This window comes from Myotis daubentonii, chromosome 11 (assembly GCF_963259705.1).
Source record: "Myotis daubentonii chromosome 11, mMyoDau2.1, whole genome shotgun sequence".
NCBI lineage: Eukaryota > Metazoa > Chordata > Mammalia > Chiroptera > Vespertilionidae > Myotis > Myotis daubentonii.
The window spans coordinates 79,125,961-79,150,101 of NC_081850.1; the positions used below are offsets into that span (position 1 = coordinate 79,125,961).

General features: G+C 59.8%; 1 protein-coding gene and 1 pseudogene across 2 annotated transcripts in view; both read right to left on the bottom strand.

Moving 5' to 3' along the window:
- Positions 1 to 11,190: 11,190 nt before the first annotated feature.
- Positions 11,191 to 24,141, bottom strand: part of MED27 (mediator complex subunit 27) — a 138,646-nt gene continuing 125,695 nt past the window's right edge. For both annotated transcript variants that reach the window (XM_059658370.1, XM_059658369.1), the window contains 2 exons: positions 15,096 to 15,173; positions 11,191 to 11,630 (listed from right to left, as the gene is read on the bottom strand). In XM_059658370.1, coding sequence (XP_059514353.1) covers positions 11,496 to 11,630; positions 15,096 to 15,173 — 213 coding nt within the window. In that variant the 3' untranslated portion in view covers positions 11,191 to 11,495. The remainder of the gene's footprint in view (positions 11,631 to 15,095; positions 15,174 to 24,141) is intronic.
- On the bottom strand, positions 12,884 to 13,015 carry LOC132212954 (U4 spliceosomal RNA; annotated as a pseudogene).

The following is a 24,141-nucleotide window of genomic DNA, read 5'->3' on the forward strand; positions in this document are numbered from 1 at the left end:
AGTAGATGAATTCAAAATTAGGTGGAAATGAAAACCAGAGATCAGAACAAGGTGAGATGTTCAAAGACCAGGTTAAAGAAGTCTGAGAGAGAGAGGCCTTGGGGCATCTGCCCTCAAAATGGCCCAGACTCTCATAGCTCAGGAGCCAGACGGGTAGTTAGAAATACACATATATTGAGATAAGAAAAAAAATTGTTTTTAAAGTGCTTTAAATGGGAGGTGATGTCATTGGTCACACGTGTGGCTTCTGATGGTTTAACTTGGGCGCTGGCGATGTTTGCAGAGCCAAGTTGTTCTCGAGCTCAAATGCCAGCTTCTGGCCTGATGCTCTCGTCAATGTCACCGCCCATCCAAGTTCACGGCGGCGATGTCTCATACTCCCCAGCATGTGCAGCGGCGTGAATCAGGGCTTGGGGGAGTTGGAACTGGGACCAGAATATCTTGGTATTTAGTGATGGTGAGAAAGCATGTGGATAGGAAATTAGAGAACTTTGCTGCTAAGTGCCTGGTGGAAGCTATTTTAAGTGGAGCTGGGGCTTTAAGTAAATTCCACTCAGCCCTCCCATTAACCCCTTGAACTTGGCCATGAACCTTCCTGCCGGGTGATGGTGGAGATCCAGCAGTGGTTCCTCGGGAGCTGGAGGACAGCTCTGGCCACACCTGGGCGGGTGGGGGTGAGGTCTGGGGCACATCCACGTGGGTTTGGGGAAACCACCTGAGGGAAGAGGAGATGGTTCCAGAGAGAACCTGGGAACAGCAGCTGACCGTGGGCGAGTCAATGGCATGGCCGCTCTGTTCCTGTCTTCCTCTAGGACAGCGGTTCTCAACCTGTGGGTCGCCAACCTGTGGGTCACGACCCCTTTGGGGGGGTCGAACAACCCTTTCACAGGAGTCGCCTAAGACCATCGGAAAACACATATATAATTACATATTGTTTTTGTGATTAATCACTATGCTTTATGTTCAATTTGTAACAATGAAAATATATCCTGCGTATCAGATATTTACATTACGATTCATAACAGTAGCAAAATTACAGTGATGAAGTAGCAACGAAAATAATGTTATGGTTGGGGTCACCACAACATGAGGAACTGTATTAAAGGGTCGCGGCATGAGGAAGGTTGAAAGCCACTGGGCTAGGACGACGCAGTCCTTGGCATGCCGCCGCCAGGCTGAACACAGCAGCCTGCCGTGAGCCCTCCCTGCCCTCCCTGTGCCTGCACCCCTGGGAGAGGCGCTCGCTCCCCTCCTGACTCGGATGTGCAGAGGGGCCTCCGGAGGGAAGTGGCCACTTTGCTGGGCCGTCCCTGGGGCTGGGAGCCAGAGAAATCCACCGGGACCCACTCCTCCGGCAGCACAGGCGCCTGCCTTCCGCCCCGAATCTGAACGCAGGCGGAGCTGGTGGCCCCTGTGGGGGCACAGGGCCTCGGACCCGGGTGTTAGATGGAGGCCTGAGAAGCCGTAGGCACATACGGGGACTTTACTGTAGGAAGTAGCCATTGCTGCTACAGGAGCCACCAGACAACGTAGCTCTTCACAGCTGCCTCACGAAAGCAGCCGCACAGAGCAGCCCAGCACCGCGGGTCAGGGGCAACTTACACACACACACACACACACACACACACACACACACACACACACACACACACCTCAAACGGAAGGGGCCTCAGGGCAATCAGTGACGCTCGTGCTACATGAACTCAACAGGTTACATCTCGCCTGCACGCATGCGCATGGAGATGGGCCTCGATCATCCGGCGAACTCGGATTAGGGCTCCCACACCCCTCTGTGCCCTCCAAGGAGCTGGGAAGCAACTGGGGAGCAGGTGTGGTCTGCCCACTGGACCCCACCACTCCAGGGCACACTCAGGAGCAAGCGGAGACGTAGGCGGGGGGTGAGGATACTCAGTGTGTCCATCTGTGTCCAGAGGGCAGAGCGCGATCATCTGAATACGTCCACCAGGCCTCCGGTGTGCCCTTCCCGCGGTGGCCTGACGCCCTCCCCTGGACCTAGTGGCACGTTTCTAACGAAGTGAAGAAGAGGAAGAGCTGGTGTGTGAGCCTCGGCTGTAAAAGGCTCTCTCGGTCCCCTCACCCTGGGGGGCACACGGCCATGCCAGGGACACCCAAGGAGCCCCTGAGGTGCCCATCCGGTGAGGAACTGAAGGCACAGCCTGGCCCAGTCACCTTCTGACAGCATCTGCCACGCGCCCACGACTCCCAATGAGACTCTGAGGTGGGCCCCTCAGGGAAGGAAGCCACTCCTGAGTCTCTGACCCACGGACACTGGGGGACAGTAAGACTGTTCCTTCCGTCGCTGAGTGTGGGGTCGTTTGTTACGCAGCACAGGTAACTGACACAGAGGGTGGGTAAACCGGCCCTTGGGAGAGGGGCCTGGGGCTTGATTAAAGAAAAAGCCTCAGGTGTATCAGACGACAGGTGGACTGGCATCTAAGCTGAGGACCTGGTGTCTTGTAAGTTCATCTACAGATGACCCAGCACCCCCAGATGAGGGCAGGGATGTGGTGGTCGGAGGCGGGTTGGGCCTGCGGAACCCTCTGCCGTCCTCTGTAACACGGGCGGCAGGAACGCGGCAGGCGGGGAAGATGGGAGCAAGGGCCTGGACTTCGAAAATTAAAGGTGTTTGCTGTGACTGGATGGCTCAATCAGCGATCGATGCCGTTTGCAGGGCAGGATTTCGGGAGTGGTGAGTGGAGATGAAAAACGCATGAGGGGACAGGGAGGCTGGGAGGAGGAGATGAGAAAGCCGCTGGACTATTTGCACGGGCCAGAGACCGCACCGTGTGTGTGTGTGTGTGTGTGTGTGTGTGTGTGTATGTGTGTCTGCCTGCAGCTCAGAACATGCATGCAGCCCCTCTCTTCATGAGGCAGGAACATGCTAATTAAATTCTTTTCTTGACTAGAGATGGATTCGATAACCTTTAGCAGTGTTAAACACCAGCAGAAACCGAAATCGTGTGGGTCGCAATGGAGGCCGGCGGAACGGGGGTGTTAATGATGGCGGGGGAGCGCCCAGCACTGTCTGGGCCTGGGGTGTAGCTGCCACAAACCCCACATTCGAGAACAGAAAAACAGCAATTAAGTGGGACTCTCAATTAACTCCTCGGAAGGTGAGAAAGAGAACCAGGAAAAGAAGCTCGCATTGAGGATTTTGTAAAAACCCAACTTCCATTGGAAATCCTGTGTCAACGAGGGGCCAATTCAGCTAATTTACAGAAAACTCAGAACCTGAGTGTCCTATGACACCTGCTAAACCAGGGGTCCTCAAACTACGGCCCGCGGGCCACATGCAAATACAAATATTGTATTTGTTCCCGTTTCATTTCTTTACTTCAAAATAAGATATGTGCAGTGTGCATAGGAATTTGTTCATAGTTTTTTTTAAAACTATAGTCCGGCCCTCCAACGGTCTGAGGGACAGTGAACTGGCCCCCTGTTTAAAAAGTTTGAGGACCTCTGTGCTAAACAGACGGCCTTGTTCGCTTCCCATAAACCCCCGAGGGTGGCATAGCTGCCTGAGAGACAGGCTTTTTCTTGCCACATCTGCTCGTGGCTCTACCTCCTGGCCCCGGAGGGCTGCTCGGAGCCAGCCCTCATGGTCGCGCCTCGGCTGGCAGAACAGACCTCCCTCCTCTCCCTCCTCTCAGCTGCCCCCTAAGAACACCGCCAGCAGCTGTACACAATCCGAGGCCGCCCCAACGGCCACCCCTAACCACAAGGAGCTGGGAGGCCACGTCTTCACCCCAGGCTCATGGTGGCGGCTCTCTTAGGGAGAAGCATGCACGTGTGGCCGTTGGAAAGGCAGCTAGCAGACTCTGCCAGGTCCTGGGGTCACAATACACTCAAAACAATGTCTCGGGTCCCCCTTGAGGGCGGCCCCTGGCGGCGGAGCCTGGCAGGGAGGGAGCATGACAGGAGGGAAGGATGCGGAATGAGTCACTAAACCGTGACATTAAGTCACCACGTACTCCTGCGACACAGCGTGCAAACGGTAACCGTTACCGGACAGAGAACAAAACCTTACTGCGGCCACATCCGTCTCCGCTCCGGCTGGCCCTCCAGTATCTCCGCCACTCGTGCTTCGCCGTGCAAGGTCCGTGTCTGGGCCCTGAGCGCCACGGCTTGGAAAGACGTGTTGAGTGAAACCCTTACTCCCCAGTTAACCAGGGAACAAGCCGTAAAAACCCTTGGTTCCTAATACAGACCTGGTGCTCAAACCCTGCCGGGGACAGACGGTCGGACACTGACCACACAGAGCATTCCTGACGCAGGGCCAGTCCCAGGTGCACGCTGGGACGGACTGGGCTGCGAGGGACGAGACACAAAACAAGCGCCGCTCCCCCCCCCCCACCCCACGGCAGTGTCCCCCTGTGGGTCTGCTGGGCCTGGAGGGGCGGAGGCTGGGCGTGGCTGTGGGCCCCAGACCCCGAGCCCGTTCCCCTGGTTCTGCGCGAGTGGCCTGTGTCCCCAGGTCAGAGTTCCTCGTCCCTCAGCGTGAAGGGAAGGAGAGGGCTGGTCCGTTCTGTTTTTTGTTTTGTTAATAGTTTCTTTTTGTTTTTTTTTTTAAATATTGATTTCAGAGAGGAAGGGAGAGGGAGAGATAAGAACATCAATGATGAGAATCATTGATCGGCTGCCTCCTGCACGCCCCACACTGGGGACTGAGCCCACAACCCTGGGCATGTGCCCTTGACTGGCATCGAACCCGGGACCCTTTTGTCCGCAGGCCGACGCTCTACCCAATGAGCCACACCAGCCAGGGCTCATTTCTGGTGTAAAACAAGTTCGCACACTCTTGGAAATTCTCTTTTCTGGAGGCGGGGCTGGGGGCCACAGTGAGGCTGGAAGGGGTGGGAAGGTTACGGGAAGGAGGGAGGGGGACCCCTGTTCTGCGGCGGAGGTGGGGCGCCTCCCACGAGGAAGCAGAGCCAGGAAACCGCCCAGTGGACCGAGGCCCAGGGAGCCCCAGGCTCAGGGCGAGGAAGCGGCCTGCTGCTCCGGGGCTCAGAAGAAAGCGTTCCCGTTTCTCAGGGAGGTTTAGAGAGCGTCGCGGAGCCACACGCCTGGGCTTGGGAAGGCTTCCCGTTCAGCCTCTCAGATGGCAAAGCCCCTCCAGTTACAGAGCGGCCTCGGGGCACAGCAAGCCCGGCGGACGGGGGTCTTCCCTCGGAAACGCCTGACCGTCCAGCCCGCCCCGGCCTTCAGCCCGTCCACCCTCAGGGCCTGGTCCGCAGGGCGTGGCCGCCGCAGCCTCTCCCGCCGCACGTCAGGCTAAGTGCCCGCAAGACAGCGCTGTGTCTTTGGCTGGGTTAGAGCACGTGCTCACCCCGACCAGTCAGTGTGTGAGTGTGACTGTGTGTGTGTGTCAGTGTCTGTGTGTCTGTGTGAGTGTATCAGTGTGTGTGTGTGTGTGTGGCTGTGTGTGTGACTGCATGTGAGTGTATGAGTGTGTGCATGTGTCAGTGTGTGTGAATGTGAGTGTGTGACTGTGCAAGTGTGTGTGTCAGTGTGAGTGTGTGTGTCTGTGAGTGTGCATGTGGGCAAGGTCCTGCTTCATCCCAAAAGGGTGACACCACCACAGTGTCTGGATTCTTGTGATCACGTGTCCCCAGGGGGCGGGCAGCACTCACAAACACGGCTCGCAGTGGGCCAGCGTGGCAGGCTGGGGCGCTGGCCCTCCGCTGGGCTCGAGGCCCCGCGACCTTTGTGCAGCGAGGGCTGTTCCGTTTATTTCATGGCTCAGCGGGGAAACGCGCAGGTCCACGTGGCTTAGCGGAAACGCTCAGGCCCACGCGCGAGGTTCACCGAGGCCGCCGCAGCCTGGACAGGGCTTTGTGTTCTGAGAAAGGAGCAGCAGGCAGGCCGCTCTGGACCCTCAGCCCTCCCGCAGCCTGAGCAGGCACCCCCAGGCCGTGGCCCCTCACTCCGGGCTGGAGGCAAGGTGACCAGGTCCCCCCGTCCCCCCGAGGCTGTCCAGGCCTGTGCGTGTCGGCCCACGGCTGCGACTTGCCAGCGTATCTCACAGCCACCCCGAGCTCGGGAGCGACCTGCCTGCTTCCTAATTAGAGGCCTGCCCTTCTGGGCGTGACGTCTCCTTGAACTTTGCGGTTCGCAAACGAATGGGAAGGAGCAGGAAGGAGAGCAAATTAGCTCTGGCCTTTGGCCAGCTGCCCTTTGGGAACGAGAGGCGGCTCCTATTGGCTTTAGGGGGTCGAGTGCAAAGTCAAATATCAAAAGGTCATGACTAGAAAGGGCCGCGTTCTAACCACCGCAATGCAGGTCGGATGGGGGGCCGGGCGGCGCCCGCGACTGCGGTCCCTCCGGAGCATGGCCGCCCCGAGGACGGGGCTTGAATCCCTGCGCCTGAGATGGTCTGGATGCGCAGCTGAGGCTGCTCGGACGTCCGCCGAGCTCCCACTCAGTTCTCGGAATCTTCTCTTCAGAGCGAACAAGGAGAGGGGGTGGGTGGCACAGAGGCCACGTGGAAAAGGAACCACGCCCACACTGTGACCACTTCCCCGAGCATCCGTGCGCGTGCGCCTACAAGGGATGCCACCGAGCCCGCACTGTCGCCCTCTCTCATGTGATACTGACTGTATGCTGGCACTAGCACCTGCACACAGTAGGTGCACAGGAAGGATTTGCGATGTGAGAATTTGGTGTGATCTCTCACAGGACTTCGCCGCTGGATGCCCAGGCGGAGGCTGCACGCTGAGAGGGATCGAGCGACCAGCCCAGTCACCTGTTTGGGAGCAGAGCAGAGACCTGAGCCTGGCTTCCTTATTCCAGTCAACATTCGGCAAATGTTTATTGAGCACCTACTGTGTGCAAGGGGCAGAGCAACGCCCAAGACAGCGCCAGTTCCTGCCCTCACGGAGCTGGCCCTCTTGTGGCGGGGATGGCCATGACAAGTAAACAAATGACTAACATCCAATGCGATGGGTGGTCTGAAGGGCAGCCAGGGGGCAGCAGGGGCAGGACGTGGACAGCGAGTGGTCAGGGAGGCCTGTCCCACAGGTCGCTCTGCCTGCGAGAACACGTGTGCGCACAACAATGTTCATAAGAGCAGAACACTGCTTACCTACAACCAACGTTAGGTTCAACACCTAAAGAATGATCGGTAAGTGAAAACACGCTAAGGAGCCCGTAAAGAGGATGCAGAGACAGACAAGCCACAGGTGGGTCAAATATGTACAAGTCACACGCCTGACAAAGGAATCGTATGCAGAGAACTCCCAAAACTCGGTATTAAAGAAATGATTGAGCCCAGCCGGTGTGGGTCAGTGGTTGAGCATTGACCCATGAACCAAGAGGTCACCAGTTCGATTCCCGGTCAGAGCGCATGCCTGGGTTGTGGGCTTGATCCCCAATGTGGGGCGTGCAGGAGGAGCCAATTGATGTTTCTTGCTCATCAATGTTTCTATCTCTTTATCCCTCTCTCTTCCTTTCTAAAAAAAAAAAAAAAAAATCAATAAAAACACATTTTAAAAAACAACAAAAAAGATCCAATTAGAAAATGGGCAAAAGACATGCACAGATATTTCACCCAAGACAACATACAGATGGCGCAGAAGCACATGAAGAGATGGGCCACATCGTTAGCCCGCAGAGAAATGGAAATAAAAACCAAAATGAGATGTCACTCCACGCCCATCAGGACGGCTGAAATAAAGAGCAACAATACCAAATGCTGGTGAAGACACTGCTGGTGTGAATGTGAAATGCCAGGCTGGTATTTCCTTTTAAAACTAAAAATGGACTCACTCTATGACCCAGTGCATGTATGCTGGGCATGTACGCCCCACAGAAACGAAGACTGCCTTTCACGCAATCTGCACATGTGTGCTCACGACGGCTTTGTTGTTCCCCGTTTGCAAGCTCAGAAGGTGCCCATGACTCAGTCCCACCCTGCAGACCCTGTCCCTGGCCACAGGCGGTGCAATGGGGTGGGAGGTCAGGGCCCTGTGTGACTGCGTGGAACCGAGCGGCCGTTTGATCTGAACCGCTCCTCTGGGCTCTAAGAGAAGAAGTGAGTGTGCACATAGGACCTTTTTTACAAGTACACACACAAATGTGTCCGTATAAAGGTCTGGAAAGCCAGCCACCAAAGCGCTTGTTAATTCTCTCTTGCTGGTGGGGACTATGAATATTATATTTTTTTCTGTGTTTATCCACATTACCTAATTTCCTTTTTAAAAAAATATATTTTTATTGATTTCAGAGAAGAAGGGAAAGGGATAAGGAGACAGAAACATCAGTGATGAGAGAATCATTGATCAGCTGCCTGCTGCATGTCCCCTACTGGGGATCAAGCTTGCAACCCAGGCATGAGCCCTGACGGGGAATTGAACCATGACCTCCTGGTTCAAAGGTTGACGCTCAACTACTGAGCCACGCCGGCCGGGCCACGTTACCTAATTTTCTATAAAAGGAACATACGTATTCCTTTTGTAATTAATGCCTTTCCTGCCGCTCACGAGCTTTTGCGTGTTTCGCGCACCATCTGTTAAGGACCGCTCACGAGTCTTCTCGTTTTTCACGCACCATCTGTTATGGACCTTAGATGTCAACACCCTGTCTTGTCCACATCGAATGAAGCTATCTCATTGGTGGAAACCGTGCAGGTCAATCTACGAAAAACTATATAATTGCACGAACCCATAAAGCATTGCAGTTACATTGCATTTTGGTCATTCGGATAGTCTTTGTCTTCAAGTTCCTGGCGCTTTTAGAAAGTGTTTTACGCAGTACCATACGTTAAAAAAGTACTAGGAACTTTAATTGTTTAATTGTTTTTGTAAATAAAAATGTTACAATTATTGAAAAACAACACCTAAAGTGCATTATGATCTGTAGTTATGATGATTTAAATAACGTGCAGTTTGCCCAAAAACATGCGGTCCCTGGCGTATGTCTTAGAGATTTCTATGCGGTACGAAAGGTGTTAAGAAGGCAAGCCTATGGTTGAGGCGAGAGCCAGGCATTCGATGACAGTGAGCACTGCATTCAGTAACAATCCACTCCGCAGCGGGCTGGTGAAGCCTGCGGGGTCCCAGGCCGGCTCCCCAGCTCCCGCCTCTCCTCGTCCTCCCGCCCCCTTCTCCCCAGGGACGCCTGCCTCACTGTGGCGTCTCTGTGGACATGGGAAGCAGCTGCAGCCGAGGCCGAGCCCCGCACACCGTCCCCCAGGACGGCCCCCCTCCAGCTGGAATTTCAGACTCAATTAGCACAGACACAGGCCGGAGCGGCTCGGGAGCAACTAATCACCCACAGCCGCGCCGCGTACCTGGGCTGAGCGTGAACTTTCCGGTTTCCCGCTTCACGTCCTAATAACAGGAAGCAGCTGACCTGCAATTTAAAATCCAACTGGAAAGTCATTTTTTGAGGTTCCTTTCCACTAATTTAAGGAGCGGGGTGGGAATGGGAGGGGAGGGTGGCAGAGATGGGAGAGAGGCCTGCTGTCCTGGAGTGAAGCCTCATTATTCCCGAGCAGGCGGCTGTGCACGGCCCGGAAGGGGCAGCTGCACCTCGCGGGGCGGGGGTGGGGGGGCTGGGGGGACAGGTGGGAGGACCGGCACACCCTCTCCTGTCAAGTGCAGGACAAGGAAGGCCCGAGTTGCCCTCACGCTGGGGGGATGCGGGAGCTGGGTGAGCGGACTCTTACACTCTGCCCTCCATCCTCAGACCCTGGCGCTCCCATGCCTCCCGCCCCTTGTGCTGGCAGCCGAAGCTGCCGTCCCTTTAAGGGTGACCTTCAAAGGCTCTGGATTTAGCAGCAGGCCCCCACTCTGACACTCCGAGCGCGGAGCCTGTGTGCGTTCACACGGAAAGATCACCACTCGGCCGCGGCGTGCGTCAGCCGGTGAGGTGTGAACGCCACCCGCCAGCTGAAGGCCGGCTCCCAGTTTAGTGCAGGAGGAAACCTGGGCAGACTTCAGCAGCTCCGCTCGCTGTCTGTCCTGGTGGGTGCCTGCCGACTCGGTCGCCTGGGCGCACCAGCTTGGGCGGCACAGCGCGGGCAGAGATCTCCGCGCGGCCCAGAGCACCTGGCGGGACCTCAGCCGGGCCGCCTGCACACCCGGGGCAACGCCGGCACCCACCTGGGTGACAGTGAGAGATCCCGGCACGGAGCCCATGCGGAGCTGGCGGGTGATAATTGTCACATGCCGTCCCGTGCGGGTCCTTTTATATTCTCGGGCCGCAGCTGACCGCGGGAACTGAAACTGCGGAAAGCGAAACCTCGGGTGGGGGGGATGGGGACGATGCACTCCCCCAATGTCCTCGATTCTGCTTTTTCTGCGAGGCCGCACACAAGCGCCTCAGGGGAAAGAAGGGACCATGCCCAGGTCAGGGAGCTGCGTGCGCTGCTGCTGGAACCCTGTGGAGGGACTGCCTGTCACGTGACGGACGGTAAGACAGGAGACGGGAGAAATCGCCAAGCCCCTTGGAACAGATGAAGGACATTCCCAATTCATGTCCGCTGAGTGCAGGGCCCCTCCTCCCGGAGCCCGTCAGTCCCTGGGGGCTCCTGACCCAGGGCTTCCGCTCAGCCGCTCCGGGCTCCGCTGGGGCTGGGAATGTGTGTTTCTGTTGAGCTCCCAGGACCACGCTGCTGGGCCACACCGGCCCTCCCTGTTGTTTCCATCATCAAGTCCTTCACCCTCGGGCTCCACGCCCGTGGGGGAGTGGGAGTGTCTGGGCACACACACGCGGGACCGCCCATTCCCTGGGCCATCTCCGAAGGCGCGTCTCTGGCATCGTTCGCTGCAGAGAAGGTGACCTGCAGCGGGGCCGGCGCGAAGGCCCTGGAGACGCCGCTCTCCTCGAGAACTCACCCACTCGGGTGACGAGCCCAGCAGACGGGGCTGGAATCTGTTCACAGCAACATTTAGGCCCGGGCGGGCGCCTCCCTTCGCTCGGGGTGTGTTACTGGTTTAGTAAAAAGAAGCACCATGCACTTTTTTCTCAAAAAGGATGAAGGTTCTCGAGTGGCCAAGTGTCCGAAAGGGAGGGCACCAACACCCTCTCTGAGAGCAGCTAGCAGAGGCGAGTCCTCCCCACGGAGATCCGCTCTCGAAGCAGACGCGCCCAGGCTTTCGCCAAAGGCCAGGTCTGCCCACTCCTCTGCCCGATCGTAAAGGGGCATCAGAGACAGGAAACAGCGTGTGCTGGGGACAGGTTTATTGTCATAAAAATAAGTTACAAAACGCAACGCCAGCGTGACTGCACGAACATGGGCTCGTGGAAACACTGGGAACGCGACCGGGGGGCGATTCCCTGGGCGGCAGAGCGACCACCGAGCGCGCCGGTGCCCTCGTCCCGGGTACCGTTGCTGTGCCGCCCGCAAGGTGTCCCGTCCACCGGGACGGAGTCTGTCCTTCGGAGGCTCCGCCTCAGAGCCAGGCTGTCCTTGGGGGTGGAGGGGGGCGCCATGGGCGGTCTGACCCCTGACCCGCTGGGGGGGGGGGCGGTCACTGCCGGCAGGTGTCGTGGAAGGCTTCGAGGGTGCGGAAGTCCCTCCAGGTGGGGGGCAGGCCGTCCTGCAGGAACCTCCCGCAGCGCTGGCAGGGCGCCTGGAACAGCTTCATGTAACTTCTCAGCCAGGTCTAGAGAGAGCGCGGAGAGAACCAAAGACAGGAATCGGTGCCTCCAAGGTCACCCTTCCTCTCAAGCCTAGTGACCTCTCGGACAGAGGGCCAAGGTGGCCGAGTCGTCACTGGGCTGCAGCGGGACCCACAGGCCGCACTGGGCCCCACTGGACCCCACAGGCCACACTGGACCCCACAGGTCACATTGGACCCCACAGGCCACACTGGGCCCCACAGGCCACACTGGGCCCCACAGGCCACACTGGACCCCACAGGCCACACTGGACCCCACTGGGCCCCACAGGCCACACTGGGCCCCACAGGTCACACTGGGCCCCACAGGTCACACTGGGCCCCACAGTCCACACTGGACCCCGCAGGTCACACTGGGCCCCATAGGCCACACTGGGCTCCACAGGCCACACTGGGTCCCACTGGGCCCCACAGGTCACATTGGACCCCACAGTCCACACTGGGCCCCACAGGTCACACTGGGCCCCACTGGCCACATGACCCCACAGGTCACACGGCCCATCTTCGCTTCTGCACCGGCCCCCCCTAAACTGAGGGAGCTTTTAAATGGAAGTTCCTCCTCTCAGGCAGGTCGCGCTCCGGGGGGGACGGGCAGGAACGGCCCACAGCCGGAGGCGGGCGCACGTGGGCACGTTCCCCGGGCGGCGGGCAGTGTCTGCTGACACCAGCATGGGCCCCTCCTGTTCCCACCAGTGGTCGAGGACATGTGTGGAGGGAGGACGCATCGCTGATACTTCAGAATTCCCCGAGGCCATCACGCCTCTGCCTAACCAGATTCCGGGTCATCGCTCACGGTCACGGTGCGGCCAGCACACCTGCGGGGATGGCGAGGGGGGGCGGGGACAACCCGGTGCCACCGATAACGTCATAAGCAGTGGAGTCCCGCTCGGGGTTCAGAGGGCAGCCCCCTCGGCATCACGCAGAAGCACGAGACTCACAGAGCTCCATCCCCAGCTCAGGGAGGGCCACTGCAGACCAACCCCCCCATCCTCCCACACCCCACCCACCCCTCGCTGTGAGAGCTCCTGCACCCCGCCATTCCCTGTCCCCCGAGTTACGTTGGTAAGGGACGCTGCTCGCTGAAGAGGGCGGCTGACTTACTGATACGGACCTTCTCTCATCACAGCCGCCTTCAGGGCAGCCTGTGCCCGTCACCACCGCCTCCCAAGGCCCCGGGTTGGAGGTGGTGTGTGCGTGCATGCGTGCGTGTGTGCGTGTGCGCGCGCGTTTTAATTCAGTCTCCATAGAGACTGTCAAAAGGTGCCAAGGTTTCAAGTCATCATGGCGGAGTATGGGGAAAAGTTTTCAATTAGCAATAATCGCCCCTTAGACAAGCCTCATTGGCTGCGGTACTGCCACTGTGCAGAGCCTGCTGGAGGTTTTGGCAATAACCATGAGGAGGTCAATGGGTCATTCAGTTAAACTATTTATCCTTCGGTGCTGATCAGATTCAAATGCTCCCCGAGCCTCCAGGTAAGTCGCCATGGAAAGCGGGCGTTAGGCCCCTTGGGGTGAACCAAGCCCTTGTGTGCACCCAGAGATGAAGGCCCACGGAGGGCGGGCCCAGAGGGAGCCGTGCATCTGGAACACAGGGCCGATCTGAGGTCCATGCAGGCCTGACGCTCGATGACGCCACACTGCTAATGCCCGCCATCCGCCAGCAAGTTAATAGGTCACATCGGATTTGACGCTTATGTCCACACGAGTGACCCTGGACCCATGAGCGAGCCCCTGCGTGGACGGCGCTGAGCACCGAGGAGCCAGGGTGTGTCCCCTCAGAAACGAACTGCAGGCTCTCAGCAGCTTCACTGTGAGGCAAACCCGATCGGAAAAAGGGCATGAGCAACACCCCGCCCGCTGCCAACGCTGTGGACTGCGGACAGGCAAGTCCTCCCGTGGCTCCCTGCCCGGCAGCCTTGCTGGCACGGACTGGAGGGGCCGCAGCCGCGGTGAAGGACGGGCCCGCTGGTGGGAGAGTGTGGAGCAAGGTGCACACTGTGGGTGGTGCTGCTAGGCTGTGCAGAGCCAGTGGCCAGCCCAGCTTAGTGACTGGTGGTCACGTGATAAACGGGGCAGCGGCGTGCGATGACCTGGCTTTGGGGGGGGGCGGAACGGTCCTGATTTCAGTGCTTGCTGATTTCTGTGGTGCAAACACCCAGCTCCGACCCAACTGGTGAGCAGCAGCTCGCCAAACTGAACGGTGAACAGGAGCGGCAGGAGCTGAGCCGCTCCCCACGGGGCCCGTCCCCATCCCGGGCCCAGCTCCAGTCAGAGGATGAAATGTCGGGGAGAAGGGAAGGCTTGTCTTAGCCACTGCAACCCACTCAGCGCCAAGCACGCCGGTGCAGCCAGGAGCTCAGTGACCGCTGCCTGAGTGAAGCTGGGAACGGCGGGAAGGTCCCTCCCAAGCACCGGTTGTCCCACAAGGACAGAAAACACCCTCGCTAATCAGCCGTCGCTCCTCCCGGACCCCTTCCCAGCATAAAGCAAGTATCATTACCCTGGCCACCTCCCGAGAGGCCCTCGCTGTGTGCGGATGGAACACCCACCTGCCCCTGCTGGTCCCACCTGCCCCTGCTGGTCCCACCGGCCCCTGAGGTTCCCACCTGCCCCTGCAATTCCCACCTGCCCCTGCGGTTCCCACCTGCCCCTGCGGTTCCCACCTGCCCCTGCTGGTCCCACCTGCCCCTGCGGTTCCCACCTGCCCCTGCGGTTCCCACCTGCCCCTGCTGGTCCCACCTGCCCCTGCGGTTCCCACCTGCCCCTGCGGTTCCCACCTGCCCCTGTGGTTCCCACCTGCCCCTGCTGGTCCCACCTGCCCCTGCAATTCCCACCTGCCCCTGCTGGTCCCACCTGCCCCTGCTGGTCCCACCTGCCCCTGCTGGTCCCCACCTGCCCCTGCTGGTCCCACCGGCCCCTGAGGTTCCCACCTGCCCCTGCAATTCCCACCTGCCCCTGCGGTTCCCACCTGCCCCTGCTGGTCCCACCGGCCCCTGCTGGTCCCACCTGCCCCTGCAATTCCCACCTGCCCCTGCTGGTCCCACCTGCCCTTGCGGTTCCCACCTGCCCCTGCGGTTCCCACCTGCCCCTGCTGGTCCCACCGGCCCCTGAGGTTCCCACCTGCCCCTGCAATTCCCACCTGCCCCTGCGGTTCCCACCTGCCCCTGTGGTTCCCACCTGCCCCTGCTGGTCCCACCTGCCCCTGCGGTTCCCACCTGCCCCTGCGGTTCCCACCTGCCCCTGCAATTCCCACCTGCCCCTGAGGTTCCCACCTGCCCCTGAGGTTCCCACCTGCCTCTGAGGTTCCCACCTGCCCCTGAGGTTCCCACCTGCCCCTACGGTTCCCACCTGCCCCTGCGGTTCCCACCTGCCCCTGCGGTTCCCACCTGCCCCTGCGAGCTTTACTCAGGGGATTCGGGTTTAAATGAGCCTTAGCTCTTAGCCACTTACCATGAAGGACCGGACCACGACGTCTGGCATCTGGGGCAGCTGGTAGTGCAGCAGGGCCGTGGTGGCGTGGTCTGTCACCTGGGGACCAAGGACAGTGACCGAGTTAGAGGCCATTCCAAATCCGCAGAGAAAACAAGACCCACACACTCCTTTCAGTGCAAACAAGTCTGCTTTTGCCCGCGTTGGAGGGAAGGCGTCGGCAATGAAATCTCAAGTGCCAGGTCAGTCTGCAGAGTGGGGGTGGAGGCAGAAAGGAAGGTGTCCAGGCCTGAAGGTGAGCGCAGCTCAGAACATTCCAGCAACCTTAGGATCAGGAATGTGGCCACTTCTGAGGACCTTTCCCTGGCCCTCACTATAACTATCCTTCTGAGGCACCTTGTCCCGATAGTATGGTCTCTCGCCAGCCCTCCGACGGGAGTTGTCCGTCTCAGCTCCTGGAGCCGCAGCCACCCCCCACCCCCCACTCCAAGCAGCACCCCCACTCCAAGCAGCCCCCACTCCAAGTAGCCCCCCACTTTAGCCCTGCCCTGTCTCAGTGGCGCTTCTGGAACACAGGGCCGATCTTGCAGGCCTGATGCTTGATGACGCCAACACTGCTAAAGCCCGCCATCCGCCAGCAAGTTAATAGGTCACATCGAACTTGACCGTTATGCCCACACATGGTTTATGCGACTGTCCTCATTGGGGGTGCTTGCATTACAGACGCTGCGACACTCGGTGCACAAGAAAGACAGTGGTCCCCCTCGTGCCGACTCCCCGGCTCCCCCCACCCGCAGCGCATGTGTGATGCACTGAGGGCCTGAGAGCCGTTATGCACACCAGCCAGGTGGCAGCCAGAGGGCTGGCCTGGCCCCACTCGCTGAGTTGCCAATGATCCAGAAAGGAGTCCAGCTGTGGGCCCGCACCCAAGGCCAGAGGCCACGCCCAAAGCGTGAGGACCAGGCTCCCCAGCTCACAGAATGCTCATAGACCCTCTCCAGGCCTCAGTTTCCCCGATACAATGGCCATGCATGCAAAGCCCGCCTCCCGCCCCTCCTGCTGCCCTGGACCCGTGACTTGGCCTCTGCCCATTGACCCTCATGGCTGCTTGGAGGCTGGTGAGCCCCACTAGGTGGACACTCCGGGGGCACGGATCACGCCCATCTGGTTTGTGCTGTGTCCCCCAGGCCCAGACATCACCTGGCATCTAGCAGGTGCTCAGTACGTATTTGCTGAATAAGAAATAAACTTAAAAGTGCCCACTCACCAAAGGCCACACACCAGAAACACCTGCCTGGCTTTCCTGCAAACGCAGTGACTGTCGGGGTAACCGGCGCTGCTTCTTCAAGTGCAAAGACTGATTTTAGTTTAAGCCTCTTGACAGACAGCTTTCTAAAACCTCTTTACACAGCAGCGACGGTAACTGGTAAAGGGCGGTGGTGAGTGGTGTGGGGAAGGTAATCGCTGCAAAACTGCAAAGCTCACTCACTTGGCCCAGTGGTACCTGAGCCCGAAAGCTCGCTTCCTCCCCATCCCGATGCCTCGCTCTAAACCTCGCAGGTGCCACTTTATAGGCTGAGGAGACAGTCTTCACAACCACAGGATTTCTGGAGAATTCTTTCTCCTGCACCTTCCATTCAGTTCATAAAGCGCCCCTAATAAAGCCCCGCCCCCTCACCACCACGGTCACAGCAGGGGACCCGGCCTGCTGTCCCCTCGCCTGGGTGTCCTCCTTCCCAGCCGTGGAAGGTCCCCTCCAGCCCCGGAGCCCCCAGGGGGGAGCCTGGATCTGCACTGCAGCAGCCTGAGCACCTGGCCTGGGCCCAACTCCCAGTCAGACTGCCCCCCAGAGGCCGCCGCGGCCGCGGCCAGGATGCTTTGTTCAGATGCACAGTATCTTCACTTTCCTGTTGACAATTTTTAACACAAATGGCCAAATATAAGTTCAGGCAACTTCACCCAACTCAGATCCCCGGCTTCTCCTGCAGTATCAGATCTGGGGGCAGCAACCCGTGCCTGCCCCGAGGACCAGTGTGAGTAGAAGCGAGTCCCGCCATGTGACATGCTGGCCCCCACACAGCCACGTGGCCACCCTCAGTGTGAGTCCAGGTGGGGTGGGCCCTGTGCCGGCCCCCAGGGCGTACACCAGCCTGCTTCACCATGCTGTGTGCCTGGCCCCCGTGGCCTTCGGAATTTAGGGCATTTCCCCAAGATCCTGCCAAGAATCTCTGCCCAGAATCCTCTGCTCATGGAGTGCCTGGCCTGCGCCCACCTCCTCCTCCTTTCCTTGGCTGACCTCGGGACTTGCCCGCTCCCGGCTGTTTGATAACTGCCTTCCAGAAACATCTAAAGCGCTCTCGCCGACCTGCTTCTCCTCCGGCTGCTCAGTGACGGTAACACCACCTGCCCAGGGTCTAAGCTGACACCTGGGCTTGTCCATGGCGCATACTCAAGTCTCTGGGTGCTGGGGTGACACATCCTCTACCTCGATTCTCCCTGCTTCTTCCACACCCGTCAAAGCCCTGCTGCTCCTCCCAGCCCTGCCTCAGCGAGGCACTAGCAGGGACCTGCTGCCCAGGGGCAGAGGCTGTGGGCTCTGGAGGGCTGAACGGGCCTCCACCTCCCAGCAGTGCCACCTGGGGCAGGCATGCAGCTTTTCTGGCTGCAGTCTTCCCATCTTGAAAATGGGATAACTGACAACACCTGCCACGTGGGCTACTTGTGAGCATTCAATCAAACAGTTCGTGCAGGGCAGGCTGTTTGATCAACATTAGTGGCTATTCAGCCAGATCTAAACATGCCCTCACTGTGAAGACCCTCTCAGGGTATGAGTGCACACAGAACAGAATCCAGAAGGGACCCTGGCGACTCTCAGGCCTTGGTCCCGCCTCCTCTCCTCCACCCTCTGCTGAAAACGCCGTGGGTCCTCGAGTGCCCCCTCCAGCTCCCATCCTCCTTTCGGGCCAGTTCAGATCCATGTGCTCAGGGAGGCCTCCCAGAATCCCGAGGGGACATACCTCAGGCTCAGATCATTTCTGCCGCGGCATTCCCCGGGACCGAATGTGTATGATTACTCTTTGTGACTTTAGTTTACTGTTTGCGACTGAGTTGACGTGAATTCTGAGAGGCAGAGACCCTGCCTGTTGCGCCCGACCTGGAGGTTCCTGGCCCGCGTGCCGACTGGATGGTGCACTCCGTGGCTGAGCCATCAGGGAGACCGGCTCATGTGAAGTGTGTGGGGGGCAGAGAGCGAGGCCTCCATGGGCTGGGACGGACCGGAGCCAAGGACTCTGGGCCCCGGCCCACCGGGCCGCCTGGGAACCTGCACGCTCTTGGCTGGGAGCGCGGGGCTCACCGCCAGGCCCCACCCTTCAGGCTCTGAACTTCCCAGTTCGGTTGGGCCACGGGGCTGGCCCAGCAGACGCACCGGGACGGGGACGGGTGTTACTTCCCTTGGAGCCGGAGAAGGCGAGTATGGATCCCTGCCCTCCCCCTGCCGGTCGGGGCCACGCTCAGGTGGACTCACAGGTGGGGGTGCCTTGCTGAGCCTGGGTCCCGAGGGATGGAAGCCCAGCTCTCGGGTGAGTCGGGGGTGTGCAGTGTGAGCAAGAAGTAAAGTGGTTGTTGGAGTGACAGACTGAGCGGCTCATCTGTCGCAGCAGCACTACCGTCCCCTTCTCCCGCTCTTCCTCCGGACACTGCTCGCCCACCCGCCGGGGGAGCCAGGCGCCGGTCAGGCCTGCAAGGTTGCCCTGTGGCGAGAACGTTCCCTCCAGGAACGGCTGCCTGAGATGGGGTTCGAGGACCAGCAGCACTGGCATCACGAGCTCTGGGCCCTGCCGGAACCGGGACCAGGTCTCCGGGCTGGGCCCAGCACTCAGCCAGCCTCTGCAGCTATTCTTAGGGATCCAAGTGCAGGAGGGTGCAAACGGCAACGAGCACAAGTCCCGGGGCCTGCTCCCCGGCCGATGCTAAGGGCGGGGGTGGGGCTCCCCCAGACTGGACTTTCCTACAGACTCTCAATCGCCCCTTGTCAGGGAGGGGCGGGCCTCCAGCAGCCAGGAGGTGGGGTCCAGGCACTGGGGTGGTGGGGGGTGCGGGTGGGGGGGTGGGCCCTTGGCTTTTGAGTCTGTGCACAAAACCAAGGAGGGCAAATCTGAAGGGGAGTGTGTTGTTTTCAAGAATCAAGGTAAACGTGGCTGCTGAAATGTCACAGGGTGCCATGGAGGGGGGTGCCGTGGAGGGGAGTGCCGTGGAGGGGGGTGCTGTGGAGGGGGGTGCCATGGAGTGGGGTGCCGTGGAGGGGGGTGCCGGTGGCGTGCGGGGTCCTCCTACTCCCAAAGGTGCCTTTTCAGGACCTCGCGGGGTTACTTACTAACCAAGTCACGGCATTCATGGGGCCTGTATGCTCGCGCCCCTCGCACTTTGTCCCCATGGCAACTAGCTGGGTGCTCTCTTTATTTTCATTTTATAGAAGAGGAAACAGACTTACAGCGGGGAGGGCGATGGCTGTCTGAGCCTGTGGCCTCCCTCCCTGCAGATGCCCCTGGCACGTGCCCAGGATGCCATCTGCCACCCTCCTTACCCCCCACCACCAGCCCGTGGCGTCTTCGGGCAGCCAGAGTCCCAGCCGAGGCGCAGGCTAGGAGCTCTGTCACGTGGCCACTACTCAGGAGCGGGAGCGAGTTAACTGGGGAGTATTCTCCAGACTCGGAGTCATGCTCCCAGCTCTGCTCTGGCAGGTGGCTCCCAGGCAGGCACCTACCTCGTCTTCCCATCACTGGGTCGTTTTCCAACCCAGGTTGCAGGCTCGCTTCCAAAAGGCCCAGCGAGACGTAGTCCTTCAACTGCCAAACAGTCACGGTTTCTCTGTGCGCACGGGAGCATTTAATCTCTCCAGCCTCCCATCAGCAGTTACAGGAGTAAGTTAATAGAAGGAAGCGAAGCGGACTCTGGCGGTTTCCCCTCCCTTCCTCCCAAACTCCTCCACGGCTGGTTCCTGGTGCCCATGACCGAACTTCAAAGCACCAGGCAAGACAGGGCTGCCGAAAGCTGGAGAAATTCACCGGAAGGAGCGTCCTTCTTGTCAAAGCCGTCCGCCTTCAATATGTTTTTGTTTTACACTTTTCAACAACAAAGGTTTTTTTTGCTCAGCATCCAAGACAGAAAAAGGGGGCCTGGGGCAACATCAACAACAAAAACTTGCCATGAAGTAATTTAAATCGACTCCAGCCCAGCGAGGACAGGCCGGGTGTATGGAAAGCTAATGAGACTCCCTGGGAGATGAAAGCCGCCGCAGAGGCCGAGGAAGGGCACCTGCTCCGAGAATGGAGCCATCCACAAGCCAGCGGGCGGGGCTGAAAGAGCGAAAGACCTAATGCTTAGCCTGGGTGACACGTCCCTCGCCGCCAGCAGATGCTTTGTCTTTTCTCCCTCCGCCGCCAGGGCTCACAGATCCCCCCCAGGCGCAGGGAACCCAGCTCAGAGAGGAAATCTTTCAGGAGACCTTGAAACAGCTGCCAGTCAACACACTGGAGGAGCCAGCAGTCAAAACAAGTGTCCCAAAGCGCCGCCACCATACTGTGCGCAAGGAGCGGCGACACCTTCACGCCCGGATCTGAGCGCTGGAGGGCACCCCGGAGATGACAAGCTATTTTAGCTGCACCCCCAGCGGAGCTGCCTGCTCACTGAGCACCTGCCCCGGGCAAGGGCTGGTCCCCACCCACAGCCCGGGGAGGGGGAGGGCACAGGCTCTGGGGCCGACTGCACCGGCTGGGGTCCGGCCTGTCACTGAAAGCCAGGGTTACATGTACTGGAAGGGAAGGCACTTGAACAGGGTCTGACAAAGAGCAAGCACCCCAGGTGGGAGGGGTCCCACAAGGACCTCGTGATGGCCTGTGAGAATTTCCATTTCCCAGTCACAGGGAGGGGGACTGGCCTGCCCGAGCCCAGTAGCTCCTGAGCAGCCGGCAGGACTGTGCCTCAGGGGGTGCAGGGGGAGGGGCAATGGCCACTCCAGGCTTTCCCTGCGCCAGGGCAGGACTGTGTGTGTGTGTGTCCACTACAGGCCATCCCCGCACCAGGGCAGGACTGTGCGTGTGTATGTGTGTGTGTGTGTGTGTCCACTCCAGGCCGTCCCCGCACCAGGGCAGGACTGTGCGTGTGTGTGTGTATGTGTCCACTCCATGACTTCCCCGCACCAGGGCAGGACTGTGTGTGTATGTGTGTGTCTACTCCAGGCTGTCCCCACACCAGGGCAGGACTGTGCATGTGTGTGTGTGTGTCCACTCCATGACGTCCCCGCACCAGGGCAGGACTGTGCCCGGGGTGTGTGTGTGTGGGGGTGTCCCCACTCCAGGCCTTCCCCACGCCAGGGCAGGACTGTGCCCGCAGTGCCGAGTGGCCCTGAGCCTGACCAGGCTCCAGAGTTCCACATGCTCTCCCTGTGCAGCGGGCCAATGGCATGACTCCATTGTCTGTCCGCACACGCCCCACCCCTGCTAAGCTAGGAGAGATGGGGCTTCGGGTTAGAAGTCCGTCCTGCAAGATTAGTAAACAGGGAAAGTGAAGCCCGAGTGTTTAGAAGTTGCGTATTGAAAAGAGGAGCCTGCTAGAGAGCCGACTGTGGCGTCCTGCCCGAGCACAGAGGCAGCGGGCGGACAGCAGGGACAGAGCTGCCGGAGACGGGCTCCGGCCGCATCCTCACTGACTATCTGGTGACCCGGCTGCATCGCTACTCCCTGCAGAGGCCCTTGGGATGAGAGCGGCTGGGGTCAGGTGGCTGCAGGGCCTGACCGCTCACCCTGAGGTGCACCTGTGCCAGCAACTCCACCCTCGCCAGCCAGTGACATAAAGTCCTTCTCTCCAAAAGAGCAAGCCCATCCCCGCAGGCAGCCGAGGTGCGGGGGCCCATTCTAGGAGCTACCTCCCCCTCCTGCCCCCACCTGCCCCACCCCGTCCCCTGGACTTGCCTGCCCCCAGCAGCACCTGTGGACGCCCCGGATGTGCGTGTCTGGCCGGTGACAGGAGTCCCGGCTCACCCAGGCCGTGCACTGCGTGGGGAGGAGGCTCAGGGCCTGTGTGGCGAGGCGGGTGCTCCGCGGGCCCGCACGGCAGCCCTAGCCTTGCTCCAAGGGCGGGCCTGTCCCCTGGGAGCTCCCCTGCTGGGATCTGTCAGTGACCAGTCAGGTCTGTCACACACTCTCCGGGGACAACCGATGCTGGTGCCTGGCATGTCCAGTTTCAGAGAAGGCCTCCTTAGGGGTGACCCCGTCTCCGACTGACAGCGCCTGGTAGCTACTCGGCAACACCCCGAGAGTCTACCCAGAGGCCGTCCCTGCACGGGACCGTGAGTGAGTGCATGTGTGAACGTGTGAGTGTGTGAACATGTGCGTGGACGAAGCTGCAGTGCAGCCTGCCCCGGCATCACCCCCACCGGGCCCCACCTGGCGGGCGGGCTGGGGGCGCCTCTGCCTCCCGGGCCCAGGACAATGGCGGAGGCTGAGAGCGGCCTCCTGGGCTCCGGCCTTTGTGCTGACCCGCGGGGCAGGCTGTGAAGCTGTGCCTGTTGCTGACACTGCCTCTGCGCCACCTGCTACCAGGGCTGCACCCCCATCCTTGGCCTCCCTGCCAAGACTAACGCAAGGAGTAGCTGCGTGCTGCCCTCCCGCGTCCTAAGCTACTGGGTGGAAACACAGTTTTGAAACGAGAAGGTTAAAGATCCCACCAGTGACTGCCCCTGCGGAGCTTAAATGCCAGAGAAACACGGACACGCCGAAGCCTTTCTGGCTCTTTGTCCTCCTGCCCTGTGCTGCCCCCCCGCCGCCCAGGCGCCTTTCTCTGGATCCGCTGCTGGAGCTCGCTGGCTGGGAAGAGCCTCCTGGCACTGAGCGAAGTGCAGGGAGCCCCTGATGAGACTGTGGGCAGCCGGGGGGGGGGGTGCGGGGGGAGAGACACGGACTAATGAGGAGGAAGGAAAGGGCTGCCACTGCTTCACGCAGAGGAAATGGGACAGGACCTGGTGAGCGGGGCTTTAGCCAGGAGAGGCTCGGCCCCAGGAGGAGTGGACAGGGGTGCGCTCCTCAGCCCCTGGCACTGTTTTCCTGGAAGAAGGCGGCGAGGCGAGCGGGACACACTGTTACTTCAGTGGGAATAACATGGGCACAACTTTCAAAACTGCATCCCTCGCCCTAGCTAGTGTGGCTCATCGGCCTGCAGACTGAAAGGTCCTGGGTTCGATTCCAGTCAAGGGCACATGTCTGGGTTGCGGGCTGGATCCCCAGCTGGGGGGCGTGCAAAAGGCAGTCAACCAATGATCCTCTCTCATCTCCTTTCTGATGTTTCTATCTCTTCCTCCCCCTCCTTTCCTCTCTGAAATCAATATAAATATATTTAAAAAAACAAAACAAAATCGCATCCCTCCTCCGCTTCCATCCCTCAGTGTTCCTCACTGGATCGAGAAGGAAATCCAAGTTCTGCACCAGGACCTGGGAGACACTCTGCCTCCCCCCGCCCCCGCCCCCCCTCCCCCCTTCCCCACCCGCCACACGCTCAGCCCGCAGGCTCCCAGCACCAGGCTCTGGGCTGCTGCTTCCATCCTGGGACCTCTTCCCGGGCCGTCCATGTGGCTGCTCCTTCTCACCTTCCTGCCTCAGGTGAGCGTCTGCCCCGAAAGGCCTCCCTCCTGTGACGGCCCCAAGGTGAAGGGGCCCTCCCTGCTGCTCCTGATAGCCGCCCCCAGTGACACCCTGAGTTATGTCACTGCGCTTCCCTGTCTGTCCCCCCAGATTCCTAGCAGCTGGCACGGTGCCTGGCACATGGCAAAGGAGCCCGATTCATAGCTGTGGCTGAACTGGAAGCAATGAATGAAATGACAACAACTTTGCTGTCTGCACGGCTGGATGGAAGCAGAGAGGATGGACGAGGACAGGAAGCGGCAGTGCCCCGTGGGGGCCGGCCCGAGGGCCGGGGAGGTGGGGGGACCCTCCCACGCCCAGGAGTGGAGCTGGTTCAGACACGGCCCTCCCACCAGCAGGAGCTGGAACGTGGACTTTCCTGTAATATTTCC